General features: G+C 40.6%; 1 protein-coding gene across 1 annotated transcript in view; it reads left to right on the forward strand.

Annotated features, from left to right (window-relative positions):
• wnt2bb (wingless-type MMTV integration site family, member 2Bb) overlaps positions 1-19976 on the forward strand; it is a 165268-nt gene that overhangs the window by 60037 nt on the left and 85255 nt on the right. The window contains exon 2 of the mRNA XM_051924458.1: positions 3540-3757. Within this exon, the coding sequence (XP_051780418.1) occupies positions 3540-3757 (218 nt within the window). The remainder of the gene's footprint in view (positions 1-3539; positions 3758-19976) is intronic.

Here is a 19976-nt window from a genome sequence, read left to right on the forward strand (position 1 = left end):
GTCACGGCTCCACAATGAAAGAGCTCAACTAATGGAAATACAAAACGAGCCCGTATGGATAAACACAATGAACAAGCGCACCCACAACGCGCTTCTGACACAGCACAGGCAAAGGAGGCACGGCTCCAAATGGAAGGAACTCAACGATTAGTAATACAAACACGAGCCCGTATGGATAAAAACAATGAACGAAGGTGCCCACACAAAGAAACCGCTATAGTACAAATAGGTTTATTTAATTAAATGAAAACTTTACCATGGCTACAACCTGTGAACTAAACCTGAGGTAAAGCGTGCACGCCAGGTTGTACAGCCGCCCGAACGCGACCGCCCACACCACCGCATATACGACGACACAGCCATAGAAAAACAAAAAAGAGACTGCATGAATAAAAACAATAAAAGAAGCGCGTTGAAATGAACTTTCCCAGGACACACCCACCCTCCATGATATTTCATCCCTCCAAGTATCGGAGGGAACAGAAAGTGATTGCCATTCTTGGATTTGCGATTCTTTCGAGAATCGCGGGCTTGCTAGTGAGTTCAAGAACACGGGGACACAATTGGAAACTTGTTAAGAATAAATTTCACACAAACATTAGAAAGTTTTTCTTTACACAGAAAACCACAGACTTATGGAATAAGTGACCGAGTAGTGTGGTGGACAGTAAGACTTTAGGAACTTTCAAAACTCTACTTATTATCAATGTTATTTTGAAAGAATTAAGTGTATAGGACTGGACTGTTTTGGGATTAATGGCCTGTTCTCATTTAAGTTTTTCTAACGTTCTAATGTTCTAATCACAAATCAGGTTGAATCAGGCAGGTGTCACAAAGCACAAGCAAAAGGGACAAGTAAACTCACAGACTCCCGAGTGTATTCAAATGAACCAGCAGGAACTGTGGGAAACTTTCATCTTTATAGGGCGGAGGGCAAACCATGGCAGTGATGGAGAGGTGGTCCGGCCTCTTTGGAAACCACCCACTAGACAAAAGGCACATAACAAAGGCTTATTTAGATACTCAGACAATATAAAAAGCAAAGTATAATGACAATTACAAACACAAACAATATTAACATAAACAAAAGCATCAAAAATGGACAAAACAAACATGAAACAAGAAATTGATCCCCAACCAGGGGCCTCATGTATAAATGTTGCGTACGCCCGTTTTCACACTCACACCGCGATGTATAAAAACTAAATTTGCCCTAAACCCATGCACATTTTCATGCCAGCTCAAACCCTGGCTTACACAAGTTCTCCACTTGGTTTTGCCAACTGGCAGCACCCAGCGTCAAAGCATTTCTTTTGTTCCAGTGTGGTTTCCTTTTCTTTTTTAGATCCACATAATTGACACGGCTTTATCAGATACACTGAAATTAACCGCATACCATTTATTAGTTTAAGGCATCTGATTGTAATTAAGCTGTAACATTATAATGGTCCACGGAATGGCCAAAGTATTCCAAATTCCATAGCTGCTTTAGCGTTGTTACTCTCAGTGCACCACTCGGAGTATTTATCCCACTGTATCTGAGTGTGGAATCACAGTTGTACAGCAGCTGATCAGAAAGAGAATTATCAGGATACAGCAGGTGGCACACACTGACTCAGCCTTGTGCATAGTCTATTTGAACTTCTCCCATATGGCAAACGCTTCAGAGCCTTTCCTGTAGGGACCTCGCGGTTCAGAAGCAGTTTCATCCCAAGTGCTCTAAACGAACTCAATCAGTCCATCATGTGCTCCTTGTAGAACTGTTTGTACTTATAAGTACAATCACCTCATTATAAACTTGCACTACAGTTATAATATTGCACAACCTGAGCCACTTTATAAAGTGCTTATTTACAGATGATGACGACTGGCTTCTAAGTCGATTTAGATTTCCAAACGCTATCTTTTTGGAGGTGTTGATATCATTTTTAAGATGAAATACAGCAAAGTATGTTTATTACATTATACAGATAAAATGTTAACATCATTTAAATAATCTATATTGTTAATAATTTAATATGTGAGGACACGGTGGACAGTGGTAGCGACGAGTTGGCGCCCTGTTCGGGGATTGTTCCTGCCTCGCGCTGTGTGCTTGCTGGGACTGGTGCTACCCTAGATGGATAGAATAATTAAACACGGACTACAAAGCATATTTCAATGTTCCATAAAAGTTTTGAAGAATCAGCGTTCTCAGCTTACAGATGGCTTAACGTCTATTACAGAGCTGATTGTGTAGTGATTGGGTACTTGGAGAAAGAAAAGGAAGGACAGGAATTGGAGGTTAGTACGTTTGAAAGAGACAGTACTGCTGCAATAAATTATTTCATCGAAGGTCATGCACGGCGCAGCAAGCATCTTGCGGGAGGCAGGAACAATCTGTGGACGAGGCGCCAGCTTGTCACTATCACTGTGATGCCGTGTTCCCAAGTTTAATAACATGCTTCAATTCCTATCATTTTGAAAATGATATCAATATACATCTCAGTATTTAATTTATTCAGAGAGCAGTAATATCATGAATATAATGGATTCTGTGTCCTGTCGGAGGAAGAGAAAGCCCGTTTAATAAGCACATAGTGATTCACACACATAGAGCACATAGAAGAACAAATACAAAACAAAGCATTTAACGCGCTACTTTAGTTTCGATGGGATTTGAGAAACTAGTAAATTAAACGATTTTAAGATGATGTTTATGACGTTCTACTTTAATGACAAAATAAACTCAGTGAATAAAGTGGAAATTTCGAGATTAAAGTTGACATTTCGTGCTTTTTTCCCACTGTGTCGCTATTTTTTTTTTTCTCTGTACCCTAATAAGCTTCCATATGACACTCAGATGGTGGGCTACGACTCACCTTTTCACAGCGACTTTGATATTTGAGCACTTCTTATTTATTTTGGGCACTTTGCGACTTTCTGAACTTGAACTTTCGAGTTTCTCCACCACTCTCTGTCCTCGATCAACTTCCTTTTGTTCTTTATACCACTGTTTAAACCAATAAATAATACGTTTTTCTTTGCCTCCACTTGGTATTTCCTGAAATTTTTCTATTTACCCCCATGCTTTTGCCATTGTCTTTTCACATAAAGGCTATTTATATTGATTTGCATATTCAAAGAGGTGTAATTCTGGGAGGAATTGGGGAGCGGCAGCACTTACTTTTCACGCTGACCAGGATTTATGTAGCAGAAGAACATGGAAGTTGATGTTAGCAGAGATTAATGCATCTGGATATTTTTTGTGCGTACGCACATTTCTGCTTTTGTCCGTACGCCATGTTATAGTGTGAATTCTACGCACAGCGTTATGCATGAGGCCCCAGGAGAGGAATCCTGACCAAAACATACCAAAAGCATTCAGCCCAACTGTAACATGGTAGAAATAAACAAGGAGAAAAACAAACGACAAAATGAACAGAAAATAGCCAAATCTTGTCTCCTCTCTGAGCTTTCCCAAGTTACTTCGATTCATGTTGAGGAGAGACCCTGAGTCTTGTTTTTCTTAAGACGATTTCTTCTTTTTCTCCACACAGGTATATTGGGGCCCTGGGTGCAAGGGTCATTTGTGACAATATCCCTGGACTAGCAAACAAGCAACGTCAGCTCTGCCAGAAGTATCCGGACATCATGCAGTCCATTGGGGAAGGAGCCAAGGAGTGGATTCGGGAATGCCAGCACCAGTTCCGTCATCATCGGTGGAACTGTAGCACCCTTGACCGCGACCATACCGTCTTTGGTCGGGTCATGCGCAGTAAGTGTCTCCCCATCTCTCTTTGTTCTGCTTTGTCTTGTTTTTGTGTGACGGGTATGTTGGACAAGACGGGGACTTTATTATAGTGAAAGGATTCGAGGTCAAAGCATTCAAGCAAAGCTCTGATAAATATGGGAGAATTAAGGTGCAATGTAAGCAGAAGTAAAGAAAACTGAACACCTTTGTCAGATCTTGTGCCCTCCATTTGTCCACTTCAATCTATGGGGTACCAAATGCTTGTTTCCCTCTGCAGATTCTGGCCTCTTTTCCTTCAGTCGTCAACTCACCTCCTAATTCTACACTTAGTAGGCTACCAGACTTAAACCCCATCCTAGACGTACTTCACGGACAATCCCCAAGTCACTTCCAGGATCAGGCGTCCTTCAACTATCCATTCATCTTCAGTCCAGAACTCTTTCTGCTGGCTCTCCAGCTCTAATTTAAAAGGCTTAAAAAGTAACCTACAGATAGCCTATCCTGCATAATATGTGGTAGAGGTTCAAATGGACTCTGTAGGATCATCTTCCTGCCACTTAATATCTGAAGTGAATAGGGTTTGTTTGCATGCGCATCTTTTTCACATAGGAATATTTTTTATATTGTGATGGATATCATGGATGGACTGGCATCCTTACTGGGATGGACGGTGGTTGCTTATCTGGCCAGGAGGCATTTATTGATGAGCAGCATAGATGTATGTTCTTCCTAGCCAGGGTACTTCTTATTTCTTTATCTGGTCAGGAGGTTGATATAATGGCTAGACAGGAGGTGACTGCCTCCAAGGGTCATGTGTTCATCCAATCCACTGGGTGGCAGCATCAACCTGGCATAGCTTCTGCTTGGGCTCCCGTATATTGCACCCCATGGATGCACTTCTGGGAGTGTCCTCCCCACAGCACCCTTTAGCGGTCCCCAGGGAGCCAACCAGGGCCACTTTCCAGAACTACCACTCCCATGTGGCCCTGTTCAAATCCTTGGGGTCCGCTAAAGGAAACTCTGAGGAAGAGACTCCAACAAGTGCAATATGGTGACGAAACTGGTCACTAATTAAGAAAAGTGTTAGAATAAAAACCTGCAGCCACTGCGGCCCTCAAGGACTGGAGTTTGAGACCACTGTTCTGATGTTTTAATGTAAAAAGTCGGTACACCAGCTGGGTTATCCTGTTAAATTCCTTGAAAAGCAAACTGGCACAGTCTCAATGGTGAGGTCCAAAAGAAAAGAAAATAGCTTGGGCTGGCAAACTAGAGCCGTTCTTTTGGCAGATCTTCTTGAATAGGAGGGAGCTCCGACCAACAATAGACAACTTCTTCCAGAAAGCCTGGGCTTTAGAGAGCTCTTGACCGGAAGAGGCAGAGCCGGTTGCCCTCACGGGACATCTTCTCGAAGCTAAGGAGAGAATGGGATGCAACACATGTTAGCGACAGTTCTCCCTCTCCTCTTGGGGTGGTACAACATTGATGAGCCCCGAAGGTGCACCTCATAGACACACATGCTGGTCATGTCCTTCAATCTAAATTATCGGATGTTTCTTAATGATGTCTGTGGTGTTCTTGTCTTCTACAAGGAACACTCAGGATCAATCTTACTAACTTTTTAAATCCTTACTTAACAAGTTCACTTCTAACAGGTACAATACTGAGGACACACTCTGTAAACTTCCAGCTGTTGATGCAATCTCCCCATTATGTCTACATATTGTGGGACCCTTGCCCAGCTGGGATGCTTGGAGAGTGGAAGGACTGGGAATGAGGCAATTACGTCTCCCCCAGGACGTAAGAGGGCAACCCCCCACCCCAGATTACATCGGGGTCATGGGATTGGAGCTTGGAAGCTCAACCCTATTGGGGCCCATGGGTGCCTGGATGGTTCCGGAGTCGTGGACTACAGCACTTCCGTCACACCAGGAATCGTCAGAGCGCACCTAGAGCACATCCGGGTAACTACATAAAAGGGGCCGCCTCACTCCATTCTGGGAGCCGGAGTCGGGAAACAGAGGATGGCGCCTGTGGGAGAGGAGAGGAGCTGGCAGAAGAGGAGAAAAGGGAAAGAAAGAAAAGGACTGTGAGTTAATTGTGGTGATTTGTGTGCTGTGTGCAGGAAAGGAAGAAGAAAAGGCAAAATCATAGCGTGTGTGTTTGGACATTGTGAGTCTGCATCTGTGTCTGTGGTACGAGCTGGCATTTTCCACAATATATTCATAAAAACTACGTCATATACAAATCACGTACAGCCCATATGACACATCCCTCTTGTCAAGAAACTTTATTTACAAACGAAATTCTTTAGACATCCTAGAACTTCATAACTATACATTTGTGTTCCAACGTTTACATACCCTGGCAGAATTTGTGAATTATTGTCCATTGTTTTGAACATGGGCAGCACGGTGGCGCAGTTGTAGTGCTGCTGCCTTGCAGTAAGGACACCCGGGTTCACTTCCTGGGTCTTCCCTGCGTAGAGTTTGCATGTTCTCCCCGTGTCTGCATGGGTTTCCTCCCGCAGTCCAAAAACATGGAGGTTAGGTAGATTGGCGATTCTGAAATTGGCCCTAGTGTGTGCTTGGTGTGTGGGTGTGTGTCCTGCGGTGGGTTGGTACCCTGCCTGGGATTGGTTTCTGCCTTGTGCCCTGTGTTGGCTGGGATTGGCTCCAGCAGACCCCTGTGACCCTGTGTTCGGATTCAGCGGGTTTGAAAATGAATGGATGGATGTCAGTGCCTGGACTGCATCATCAACATGTCCCTTGTGTTATTGTAGGATGCCGTAGCACAAGGCTTAGTGACTTCCATATTTCCCCTGACACGAACATTGACAGTTTCTGCATTGTGAACACTTCCTAGGGGTCCAATTTCTTTTTTGTCCTTCTATTTGATCGCATTTTTTGCATGAAGCTACTTTACGGGACCCAATTCACCAGGCATATACTCCAGTTTGCTCATCCTGTGCCTTACACGCCAATTTGACTCTCCATGTCAACATCTAATGACCAAGGCACATTGCCATCACTATCACTCGGTTCAACTAATGGTGCAGTTTCAGTTTGCTCTAAAACTGGCTTTACATGCTGTTGTGATGTAAGATTTTGCATATAACTTGATAAATATTTTGTATATCTTTATTTGTAATTTAAGCAAAGCAATGTAATTTAGTGTTACATTAGTGAGAAGCATTCATGTTTACCCCCCCCCCCCTTTAGGAATGGGTTTCTTTGAATTTTACGACAGAGTTGAGGGGGGGGGGGGGGGGGGTGGAGTGCCTTAAACCAGTGTGGCGAGTGTTTCTCTGCTAAAGTCTTTCAATCGCAGCAAGAAAGCCAGGCTGCCTAACATATGGTCTTGGGGGGTGGCAGGTTTTAAGATGTTCTATTCCCCCATTGGTCTGAAGTACGGCTGTTTGGAATTGGCTTGTCTCAGAAGCCTTTAAGTACCATGATGTCCTATTGGCTCTAGGGGTTGGACAGAGAATCTATAAATCTGCTTGTTCAACCACACTCTCTCTCTCTTACTAACTCTGATGATGAAGACAACACAATGGAGACCACAGCTTTGCAGCCATATTGAGACAGGCATGCGGCCTGTTCTGAAGAAAGCTGACCACCAATGATGCCTTAACTAGAGACATTTTAAATAACTAACAAGTCTGTGTGCCGCCTGAACTGCACATCACCATTTAATCAGGATGTATGGTTGCCAATATTCAAATGTACTGTCAACGTTCACTTTTATTTCTGGCTGCCCCGCAAAATCAGAACAAGGTAGTGCTGGTTTATTTGAAGCAGGGTCAACAGAGACCCAAACGCGAGCGAATGTCACTTTCAGATTCATCATAAATATTTTCGGTTTCACTGACCATTTTAATTACACTACTTGAAGACAAACTCACTCCATCATCACTGCTGATGCAAGGCTCCTCAACATCACTGCTCGTGTTACTGTCAAGAGCATGCAACACCCGGGCTGATGAAAAACGTTTCTTACGAGACACCATTATGAGGCTAGGAAAAGGAGTGTGTACACCGTTTCCCACGTAATGTTGGGGCCTGACACTTATACAATACACGCCTATACCGTTACTCAAGTAACACTCGCGACTAAGGTTGTTAGCACTTTTACAGCCCAAGTAATCTTCGGGACTAATGCTTACGTGAGACGCGTCTATAATGTTGCCCAAGTGACACTCGGGATTAACAATACGGAGGCTAATCATGTGGTTATTCTGCTCACTCCCAGTGTTCCAAACTAGGAAAAACAGAATTAAAAAATAGAAGACTAAAGAAATAAACGGACAGAATTAGATTTACAGTATGAGGTGGGTTAAAGTAATTATTACTGGAGGACCTCTGTGATTTTAGTCCTGTCCAATTCACTTATGTCAGTAACTTTTTATGGACTGCACATTCATGTCTCAGTAAAGATTATGGAGTTTTTTACCTTCTATGAAAAGCAGTAAAAAATACTCCCAGGTTAAATTAGGCCCAGGAGAATTGATATGTCAGTAAAATTCTGTAAAATTTTGAGTAATGGAACTAAAATTACAGAGGTGTTCTGTAGTACTAGGGTGTTGTACCGTGTTAGCCATTATGAATGTAGAGAAAAGCCAAGCAAAATGACACCTTTTATTGGCTAACTAAAAAGATTACAATATGCAAGCTTTCGAGGCAACTCAGGCCCCTTCTTCAGGCAAGATGTAATACAGAAACTGAAGTTTCCTATGTTTATATACACACTCTAGGACAAGAAACAACATTGGTAAAAATTTAAATGAGAGATTTTGAATGTAAAAAATTAATAGATTCATTCAGGCTAGGGTTAATTTAACAAGAGAGAAAAGAACAATGTATTGTCAAGATCTCTGGATAAGATAACTGTCCAACAAAGTCTTTTGAAGTTTGTAATGAGTTTTTTCAAAACAATGTGGGTCTGTAGACAGGTTGTCTGTCATTCTGAGAGATGTAAACAATCCTCATATCTGGCCATAAGACCCATGTCTCTATTCAATCCATGTTGTAAAGTATTAAATTTTAGCATGAGTTTAACCTCCCATTCTTTTCTCTCTTGCTGCGTTTTGAAGTTGCCCATAAGCACTGTGACTTTAAAGTCCTTCTCACAGTGTCCATGGCTGTTGAAGTGGGCTGCCACAGGAACATCTGTGTGGCCATGTTCTGGAAATAATTACTTTACCCAGTGCCTGAAGTTGAATTAAAAAGAACTCCATTGGTACTCATTGTGAGTGCTGAAGAAGAGGCAGATGGGGTATCATCTTGGAGGTCCTAAGGTGTGCTGATATGCACAATTTATATGGAAACACTTTGGGATGGGGTCCTGATTTAAGGTATGAACAGACATGTTGTTGTTATAATAAAGGACTGCTAATGTGGTTGGAACTGAGGGTACGCATCGGGACACATACATTAACTAACAGTACTCATAAGGCAAGAATAGGGAAATTCAGGTAAAGAGTACCGGTGTGTCTCACCCCAATTCATGCACTGACTTTACCCCACATCCTGTTGTAAAATCAGTCCCGTCTGAATAGGGTGAGTAACAAAGTCAGTGAAAAATAACCTCAGGTTAAACAACAACAACAACAAAATTTATTTATATAGCACATTTTCATATAAAAATTAGCTAAAGTGCTTTACATAATGAAGAAAAGAAAAATAAAAGACAAAATAAGAAATTAAAATAAGACGACATTAATTAACATAGAAAAGAGTAAGGTCCGATGGCCAGGGGGGACAGAAAAACACTTATTTGAGGATCTAAGGTTACGATTTGGAACATAAGATGTCAGACATTCCGATATATAAGATGGGTTGAGATTATTTAAGGCTTTATAAACCATAAGCAGAATTTTAAAGTCAATCCTGAATGACACAGGTAACCAGTGTAGTGACATCAAAACTGGAGAAATGTGCTCAGATTTTCTTTTCCTAGTTAGGATTCTAGCAGCTGCATTCTGCACTCGTTGTAAACGATTTATATCGTTTTTGGGTAGTCCTGAGAGGATTGCGTTACAGTAATCTAGTCGACTGAAAACAAACGCATGAACTAATTTCTCAGCATCTTTCGATGCTATAAGAGGTCTAACTCTTGCTATGTTTCTTAAGTGAAAAAATGCCGTCCTAGTGATCTGATTGATTTGCAATTTAAAATTCAGATTACAGTCAAAAAGTTACCCCTAAGCTTTTTACCTCCATCTTGACTTTTAATCCTAATGCATCCAGTTTATTTCTAATAGCCTCGTTGTATCCATTATTGCCAATCACTAAAATTTCAGTTTTCTCTTTATTTAACTTGAGAAAGTAGTAACTACTATTCATCCATTCTGAAATACAAGTCAGACATTGTGTTAGTGAATCAAGAGAATCGGGGTCATCAGGTGCTATTGATAAATACAGCTGTGTGTCATCAGCATAGCTGTGGTAGCTCACGTTGTGTCCTGAGATAAACTGACCTAATGGAAGCATGTAGATCGAGAAGAGCAGCGGACCCAGGATAGAGCCTTGTGGAACACCATATCGGATATCATGTGTCTTTGAGTTATAATTACCACAACTAACAAAGAATTTTCTCCCTGCCAGGTAGGATTCAAACCAATGTAAGACACTGCCAGAGAGGCCCACCCATTGACTAAGGCGATTTCTAAGAATATTATGATCAATGGTGTCAAATGCGGCACTCAGATCTAAGAGGATGAGAACAGATAAATGGCCTCTGTCTGCATTTACCCGCAAGTCATTTACTACTTTAACGAGTGCAGTTTCTGTGCTGTGATTTGTTCTAAAACCTGACTGAAATTTATCAAGAATAGCAGGTTTATTGAGGTGCTCATTTAACTGCATAATGACTGCCTTCTCTAGAATTTTACTTAAGAAAGGCAGGTTAGAGATGGGTCTAAAATTTTCAAGAGCAGAGGGGTCGAGATTATTTTTCTTAAGTAGGGGTTTAACTACAGCAGTCTTAAGACAGTCTGGGAAGACCCCCGTATCTAATGACGAATTTACTATGTCAAGAACATTATCAATTAGCATGCCCGATACTTCTTTGAAAAAATTTGTTGGTATCGGGTCAAGGACGCAGGTGGAGGGTTTCAGTTGAGACCAGTCCGGTACAAATCAACACGTCAGTAAAATTCACTAATTTGAGTGATTCAGATAGATCTAAAATTACAGAGGTCCTCCAGGTAATAATTACTTCACACCCCATCCTGGTGTAAAGCTAACCCCGTTCAAGAAGGCCTAATTAAAAATGTCCATAAAAAAATAACCCCAGGTCACACTACAACTGTAGTTTCTTGAAATTCCACCATTTCCTGTGAAAACAGCATTTTCCCCAGGGATTTTAAAGGTTCATGTGTAAAAACAGGGAGGCAGTTGAAGAACTTGTGAATGCTCTGTGTGACTGACATCAGACCACAATAAATCGATTCACATCACATCAGTCAAATGGATGAGTGTGTGGACTCATTGATGATTCAGACAGAACTAAAATTACAGACTTCCTCCAGTAATAATTACTTTACCCCGTCATCTGGTGTTAAACTAATCCCGTTTGAATATGCTCAAAAAAAAAGTACATAAACAATTACTGCAGGTTAAACTAGCTTTGTGCGAACCAATATGTTAATCAAATTCCATCGTTTGAGTTATTCAGACAGGAATTAAAATTACAGAATAATTACAATTATAATTATAATTACAGTAATAATAACTTTACCCAGTGCTTGAAGTGGAAATGATTAAAATGCACTGGTACTCATTGTGAGTGCTGAAGAACCAGTAGATGGGGGGTACCCTCAGAGGTCTTAAGGTACGACAATATGCACAATTTAAATTGAAATGCTCTGGGATGGGGTCCTGCTTAGAAGTGTGAACAGATCTATTATTGTTACAAAAAAAAAAATGATTAATGTGGTTGGAACTGAGAGTACACGCCGGGACACGTACATTGAATACCGGTACTTATTAAGAAAGAACAGGGAAATTCTGATACAGAGTACTGGTGCGTACAAACTTTAACCCACATCCAGTGGAAAATTAATCTCATGCTAATATGGATATTAAAAAAGTCAATACAAAATACCAACAGGTGAAACTAGTGCTGTGCAAATCGACATGTCAGTAAAATTCCCTGATATGAGTGATTTGGACGAGACTAAAATTACGAAGGTCCCCCAGTAATAATCACTTTACCCCACCTCTCCGTGCAAAACTAATCCTCTTTGAATAGGCCAAATAAAAGAAAGTCCATAAAGAAATAACTCACGGTTAAACTACTTCCTAATTCCATCATTTCCTTTATGGCATTAAGCCTGGGACATTAAGACTGAGGTTTCCATGGAAAAAACGATACACAGTTAAAGAGCTTGTCCATGATCTGTGCAACCTACATCAAAAAATACCAGCCCAATTCATATTGCATCAGTCAAGGAGACGAGTTAGTGAACACATGAGTGATTTGGACAGGTCTAAAATTACACAGGTCCTGTGGTAACAATTACTTTACACCACCTACTGCTGTAAAATAAATCCTGTTCAAATAGGTGCAATGAAAAAGTCCATAAAAAATAACTCCAGGTTAAACTATTTTCATGCAAATTGAGATATTTCCCCTTGGGATTAATAAAGTATCTATCTATCTATCTATCTATCTATCTATCTATCTATCTATCTATCTATCTATCTATCTATCTATCTATCTATCTATCTATCTATCTATCTATCTATCTATCTATCTATCTCCATCTATATCAGTAAAATTCCATCCTTTCCTGTGAAAATGTCCTTTCCCTTGGGATTTTGCAGGTTTTCACAGAAAAAAATTAGAGGTAGTTAAAGCAATAGTCCATGCTCTGTGCGACCGACATCAAACCACTTCAGATCGATTCACATTGCTTCAGTCAAGTGGATGAGTTTGTGGACAAATGAGTGATTTACACAGGACTAAATGATGTAAAATGAACCCTGTTCAAATAGGCCCAATGAAAAAGTCCAATGCAAATCGAGATATCAGTAAAATTCCTTCATTTCCTGTGAAGAAACCATCTCCCTTGGGATGTTAGAGGTTTTCGCTGAACAAATTCGAGGTAATAATAGTAATAATTCATTACATTTATATAGCGCTTTTCTCAGTACTCAAAGCACTATCCACACAGGGAGGAACCGGGAAGCGAACCCACAATCTTCCACAGTCTCCTTACTGCAAAGCAGCAGCACTACCACTGCGCCACCTGTGAGGATTCAAGGTAGTTGAAGAACTTGTCCAGGTTCTGTACGACCAACATCAAAAAACTTCAGACAGATTTACATTTCATCAGTGAAGTGAACAAGTTAGTGAACACATGAGTGATTTGGTCAGGTCTAAAATTTCAGAAGCCTCAGTAACAATTACTTTACCTCACCTGCTTGCGTGAAACTAATCCTGTTAGACCTAATTTAAAAAGTCCATAAAAAATAACTCCAGGTTAAACTAGCTTCATGTGCATCGATATGTCAGTAAAATTCCATATTTCTTGTGAAAATGACCTTTCCCCAGGATTTTCGTGGAATACATTAGAGGCAGTTGAAGAACTTGTCCATGCTCTGTGTGACCGACATTGAACCACTTCAGACCGATTCATATTGCTTCAGTCAAGTGGATGAGTTTATGGACAAATGAATGATTTACACAGGACTAAATGATGTAAAATGAATCCTGTTCAGATAGGCCCAATGAAAAAGTCTATAAAGAATAACTCCAGGTTAAACTATTTTCATGCAAATTGAGATATCAGTAAAATTCCATCATTTCATGTGAAAATGCCCTTTCCCTTGGGATTTTAGAGGTTTTCGCGGACAAAATTTGAAGTAGTTGAAGAACTAGTCCAGGTTTTGTGTGACCAACATCAAAAAACTTCAGACAGATTTACATTTCATCAGTCAAGTGGACGAGTTAGTGGACACGTGAGTGTTTCGGACTGGTCCAAAATTTCAGAGGTCCCAGTAACTACTACTTTACCCCACCTATTGGTGTGAAACTAATCCTGTTGGATTAGACCTAACTAAAAAAGTCCATAAAAAAGGTTACTCCAGGTTAAACTAGTTTTGTGTACATCAACATGTCAGTAAAACTCCATCATTTCCTATGAAAATGCTTTTTTTCCCCCCAGGATTTTCGTGGAAATAATTAGAGGTGGTTGAAGAACTTGTCCATGCTCTGTGTGACCGACATCGAACAACTTCAGACTGATTAATATTGCGTCAGTCAAGTGGACGAGTTAGTAAATACTTGAATGATTTAAACAGGACTAAAATAATACAGGACCCCCCCCCCCCCCATAATAATTACCCCACCTACTGGTGTAAACCGAATCCTGTTCAAATAAGCCCAATGAAAAAGTCCATAAAAAGTACCTCCAGGTTAAACTATTTTTGTGCAAATCGAGATATCAGTAAAATTCCATCATTTCCTGTGAAAACGCCATTTCCCTTGGGAATTTAGAGATTTTCACAGGAAATAATTAGAGGTAGTTGAAGAACTTGTCCAGGTTCTGTGCAGCTGACATCAAACCACTTCAGACCGATTTACATTTCATCAGTCAAGTGGAAGAGTTTGTTGAAAAAGGAACTTCAAACGCAGAATTCTTACCAGCCGACTCCTGCGTGTGCCATCATTAGGTAAACAGCCCCCTTCTAGCTGTAGATCATCTTTAACAGTAAGACCCTTGGTTATCTTGTTTTAATCAGTTAATACTGAATTCATGAATGAATGAATTTGCACCAAGAGTTATTTTCTCTCTTTTTAATTTTGTTTATTCATCTTTTGAGGTGATAGCATTTCATACCAGTATAAGGAATGGCCACCTCTCTAAGTTTACCAGACATGTCTTATCCTGTGAAATTCACCTCTGTGTGGTAACACTGGCTTTACTGACATGTCTTGAAAGTTTATCCTGTCCTAATGAGGCTTATTTTGTGCAGCAACTGTGACACTGAATTGGGTTAAGCAGATTTGAAAATATAACGTTATGTTATATTAATTAATAGGAGGTTGATATTTGGTGCTTGCACGCTTCTCTAGTCCTGTGATTTTTATTCACATACAGCATGTTGTCCAGACGCACAGCCAGCAGTGGAAATGATTTCTTTGCAGAGGAGGACATGTGTTTCAGTTTATACACGGCAGTAAGTGGCTGTGGTGGTCAGCTGTCAGGATCAAATGATAGATGCACCAGAGAGACTTTTAAATGTCTGTAGTGAGAAGTCACACGCTTTAACTTAAACAAATATGGCATTAAACATAACATTCATCATGGCCTGATTGAGCCGCTAGAGGACTCCTCTCCCTGGGCCACCAACTAATAGAGCGACTGTCAGTGCAGAACTGCAGAATACCAGAATTAACAAGGAAAGATCCTGACACCGTCGGCTTCCAAAGGGGTGCACTGTGGGGCAATGGTGAAAAACCAGTTAAGGTCCCTGTCGGGGTGCCATGTGGAGTCTCTAAAATCTCATAAAGTCCAGAGGCAAGTGACAGTGTGTCCTTTTGAGTCTCGTCCTGTCATAGACTGGTAGCCACTTGCCTTCTGTCACCATATTATGGGAAAAATTCAGTTTAGAATTCAGTGTTCGAAAAATTGAGAGCTGAAAATGTCAAAGAGAAACTGGGCGTCTAACACAGATAGATAGATAGATAGATAGATAGATAGATAGATAGATAGATAGATAGATAGATAGATAGATAGATAGATAGATAGATAGATAGATAGATAGATAGATAGATAGATAGATAGATAGATATGAAAGGCACTATATAATAGATAGATAGATAGATAGATAGATAGATAGATAGATAGATAGATAGATAGATAGATAGATATGAAAGGCACTATATAATAGATAGATAGATAGATAGATAGATAGATAGATAGATAGATAGATAGATAGATAGATAGATAGATAGATAGATAGATATGAAAGGCACTATATAATAGATAGATAGATAGATAGATAGATAGATAGATAGATAGATAGATAGATAGATAGATAGATAGATAGATAGATAGATAGATAGATATGAAAGGCACTATATAATAGATAGATAGATAGATAGATAGATAGATAGATAGATAGATAGATAGATAGATAGATAGATATGAAAGGCACTATATAATAGATAGATAGATAGATAGATAGATAGATAGATAGATAGATAGATAGATAGATAGATAGATAGATAGATAGATAGATAGATATGAAAGGCACTATATAATAGATAGATAGATAGATAGATATGAAAGGCACTATAGATAGATAGATAGATAGATAGATAGATAGATAGATAGATAGATAGATAGATAGACTGTGGTGGGTTGGCACCCTGCCTGGGATTGGTTCCTGCCTTGTGCCCTGTGTTGGCTGGGATTGGCTCCAGCAGACCCCCGTGACCCTGTGTTCGGATTCAGCGGGTTGGAAAATAGATAGATAGATAGATAGATAGATAGATAGATAGATAGATAGATAGATAGATAGATAGATAGATAGATAGATAGATATGAAAGGCACTATATAATAGATAGATAGATAGATAGATAGATAGATAGATAGATAGATAGATAGATAGATAGATAGATAGATAGATAGATAGATAGATAGATAGATAGATAGATGGATATGAAAGGCACTATATAATAGATAGATAGATAGAAAAGGCATTATATGATAGATAGATAGATAGATAGATAGATAGATAGATAGATAGATAGATAGATAGATAGATAGATAGATAGATAGATAGATAGATAGATAGATATGAAAGGCACTATATAATAGATAGATAGATAGATAGATAGATAGATAGATAGATAGATAGATAGATAGATAGATAGATATAAAATGCACTATAAGATAGATAGATAGATAGATAGATAGATAGATAGATAGATAGATAGATAGATAGATAGATAGATAGATAGATAGATAGATAGATAGATAGATAGATAGATAGATAGATAGATAGATAGAAAATGCACTATATAATAGATAAATTAATGGCAAGTGTGACATGAAGTGTGGAGCCATGGGCTCTGCTCTATCCTGTCATAATGTTAGGGATTAGCGGCACATCAACAAATGGCCCAGGGTGAACCCCAGACACCATCACATCATAAAAATGAACAACATACACCAGATATCATATGGGCTGGAGAGAAGACCAGGCTGACATCTTAACATTAGGATAATGGCAGAGATCTGGTCAAGGTAGGGCCCACGGGTGGAGCCCAAGCTCATAACTGACAGAGGATTAGGGCCAAGCATCATGTGAATGGGAGAGATTAGGACAGAGTCCAGACCCATAGCTGTCTTTAAATTAGGGTCAAGTATCAGGTGAAGAGATGGGTCAGGGGCAGAGGTCATGTGCATACTTGACATTGGGTTAAGACAAGCAGGACATGAGGGAAGAAACAGGGATGATTCCAGGCTACTATCTAATAAGATGACAATGTGAGTAGATCACTAAAAATGATGAAGAAATCTGAAAAGATCTCTAAAGGTGACAATGTGAAGGGCAAGATGAGCAGAACCCCAAAGATGACAGTGTGACAGATGAGGTCAACAGACAACAGATAATGTGGAAGATGAGATGAGCAGACCACTAAAGTTGACATTGTGACAGGTGAGCTGCATAGATGTCTAAATGTGCCAGTGGGATAGGTAAGCACAGTATTAAAGATGACAAGGTGGCAGGCTAGATGAGCAGATCACCAAAATGACAGTGTAGCTGGAGAGATGAGTAGATCACCAAAGATGACATAGTGATGGGTGATATGGATTGATATCTAAATATGGCAGGGTGATTGGCAAGTAGATTACTAAAGATGACAATGTGACAGGTCATGTGAGCAGATGACTGAAGTGACAGTGGTAAAGGTGACATGGTAATATACCAGGTAAGAGGAGCAGATCACCAAAACTGACAGTGTAACAAGTGAGATGAGCAGAGCACTAGACATGACAAGGTGACAGAAGAGACGAGTACATTACTAAAAGTTACAGATTTGACAGGTGAGCAGGTTGTTAAAGACGACGATGTGACGAATGAGATGAACAGGCCACTAAGTCATGATAACGTGACAGATATGGTTGATGACTAAAGTAATAATGTGGAGCAGATCACCAAAGATGACAATGTGACAGGTGATATTGATAAATATCTAGATATGACAGTGCAATGGATAAATGGATTGCTAAAAATGACAGTGTTACAATGTGACAGGTCAGATGAGCAGATGGCTAAAGTGACAAATGTAAAGTTGAGGTGAGCAGGTTGCTGACGAACAATGTGTCACGGAAGAGGGGCATTCATTTGAAATGTTCGTGTAACAGGTGACATGATGAAGTCATAAGTGAGATGACTTTAGTAAAAATGGCTAAAAATGCTAAAGATGACAACGTGAAGGATGGAATGAGAAGACCACTGAAGTTCATGATGTCACAGATAAGGTGAACAGTGATAACGTGACAGGTGACATGAACAGATTTCTAAACATGGCAGTGAGACAGGTTAGAAGAACAGACCACTAAAGATTACAATATGGAAGCAGACCCATCATGGATGAGTAGAACTTAAGAAGGTGATGCATGGCAGACATTTGAGATTTGGGGGGGTGAGACAGGGGAGAGTGAGCGTCACCCAGTCAGAGGACCGAAAGGTGACTGGGTGGATACGTATGAGGATGTGACAGGTGAGAGGAAATTAGCACAAGGTGGCATATGAAGTAAGTCCATTCCAATGAGAAGGATGTCATGGATATCAGCAAGAGAGTTAATGTGGTACATATTTACAGCATATAGCGTTACAAAAAGAAATTCAAATGTCAATGTAAGTCAAAAAAACTGGCATCTCTCCTCGTATTTCTTCCTGCCTTGCGCCCAATGCTCTGGCCCTTGTGACTCTGAACTGGTTTGTATAATGAACAAGATGGATTTACTGTACGTCACTGACATGAAGGCCATCGCAACTGAGTGTCACTGATACGGGGTCGGCCACAGGCACACCCACAATCCAAACCAGATGTAGGTGGGCACCTCAGTGACACACTGTAAAATTCTGTCCACACTTTTTTTTGGCTTCAAGTCTCCAGACGCACCCCCCCCACACACACCACCACCACCCCCCAGCAGGCCATCCTGCATGCAGAAAGGCATTAGTGCTGGAAGAGCAGATGTTCTGCACAAGGAGGTAGCAACCCAGCAGATAACTCAGTGAGGACGACATATAAACAGTAACGCGATATGTAAATATTTCCAAGGAGGCTCTGGCAGAGGAACAAGCAGCCTGTCCGTGAGTTATAACCAGCATGAGCCCTGTGTTTACAAAAGCGTGAAGGCAGGAGAGGCCCCCATCGGCCTTTCCCAATAACAGAGCCACCCGGTCCTGGAGGCTCTGTGACCTAAAGAGAGAGTTTTTTGCTCCCAGGTTGTCCTCCCTTTTTCTTTCTCACACTTCCCCGCAGGCTCAGAAGGAGCTCCGAGGGAGGCACTTCCTCTCCTGGGTTTTAATGCACTTCGGTGTGTAGATGAAAAGCACATTCCATTTCATTTCTGATGCTTTGCTTCCTCTTCTTCTGCTTTTACTCACCTGCAGGCTCTGCTCATTGTGGTCCCTCAGCTGTACTGTCCTGTGTTCCCAGCAGAAAAGGTGAGAGGAGTCTCATGGCCTCTATGGGGAAGAACTTAAGAGTCTTGTGACCCCTATAGGCCAACTGAGGTGGAGGAGTCTTGTGACCTTTATAGGAGCTATTAGCCACAGGATACCCCTGATTTCTGTTGGTGGACTCTTGTTGCCCTCAATGGGTGCAGTAAGAGAGAAGAGTATCATGACCACTATGGGTGGACTAAGGAAGATGAGTCATGTGACTTCTATGGGTGGAATTAGCAGAAGTCTCCTGACCTCTACTGGTGGACTCTTGTAGACCTCAGTGGTGGAGTAAGAGAGAAGAGTCATATGGCCACTATGGGTGTGCTAAGTAAGAAAGATTTTGAGATTTCTACAGGAGTCTCTAAACCTATAGTGGTGCACTAAGTGAGGCCACGTGCCAGGCATTTACTGGCGGATTAATGTGAGAGGAGTCTTATGACCTCAATTGGTGCAACTAGGCAGACCATAGGATTCCCCTATAGGTGAAATTAGCAGAAGTCTCCTGACTTCTACTGGTGGACCAATTTGGAAGAGCCTTGTA

The sequence above is a fragment of the Erpetoichthys calabaricus genome, chromosome 3, assembly GCF_900747795.2.
Source record: "Erpetoichthys calabaricus chromosome 3, fErpCal1.3, whole genome shotgun sequence".
NCBI lineage: Eukaryota > Metazoa > Chordata > Cladistia > Polypteriformes > Polypteridae > Erpetoichthys > Erpetoichthys calabaricus.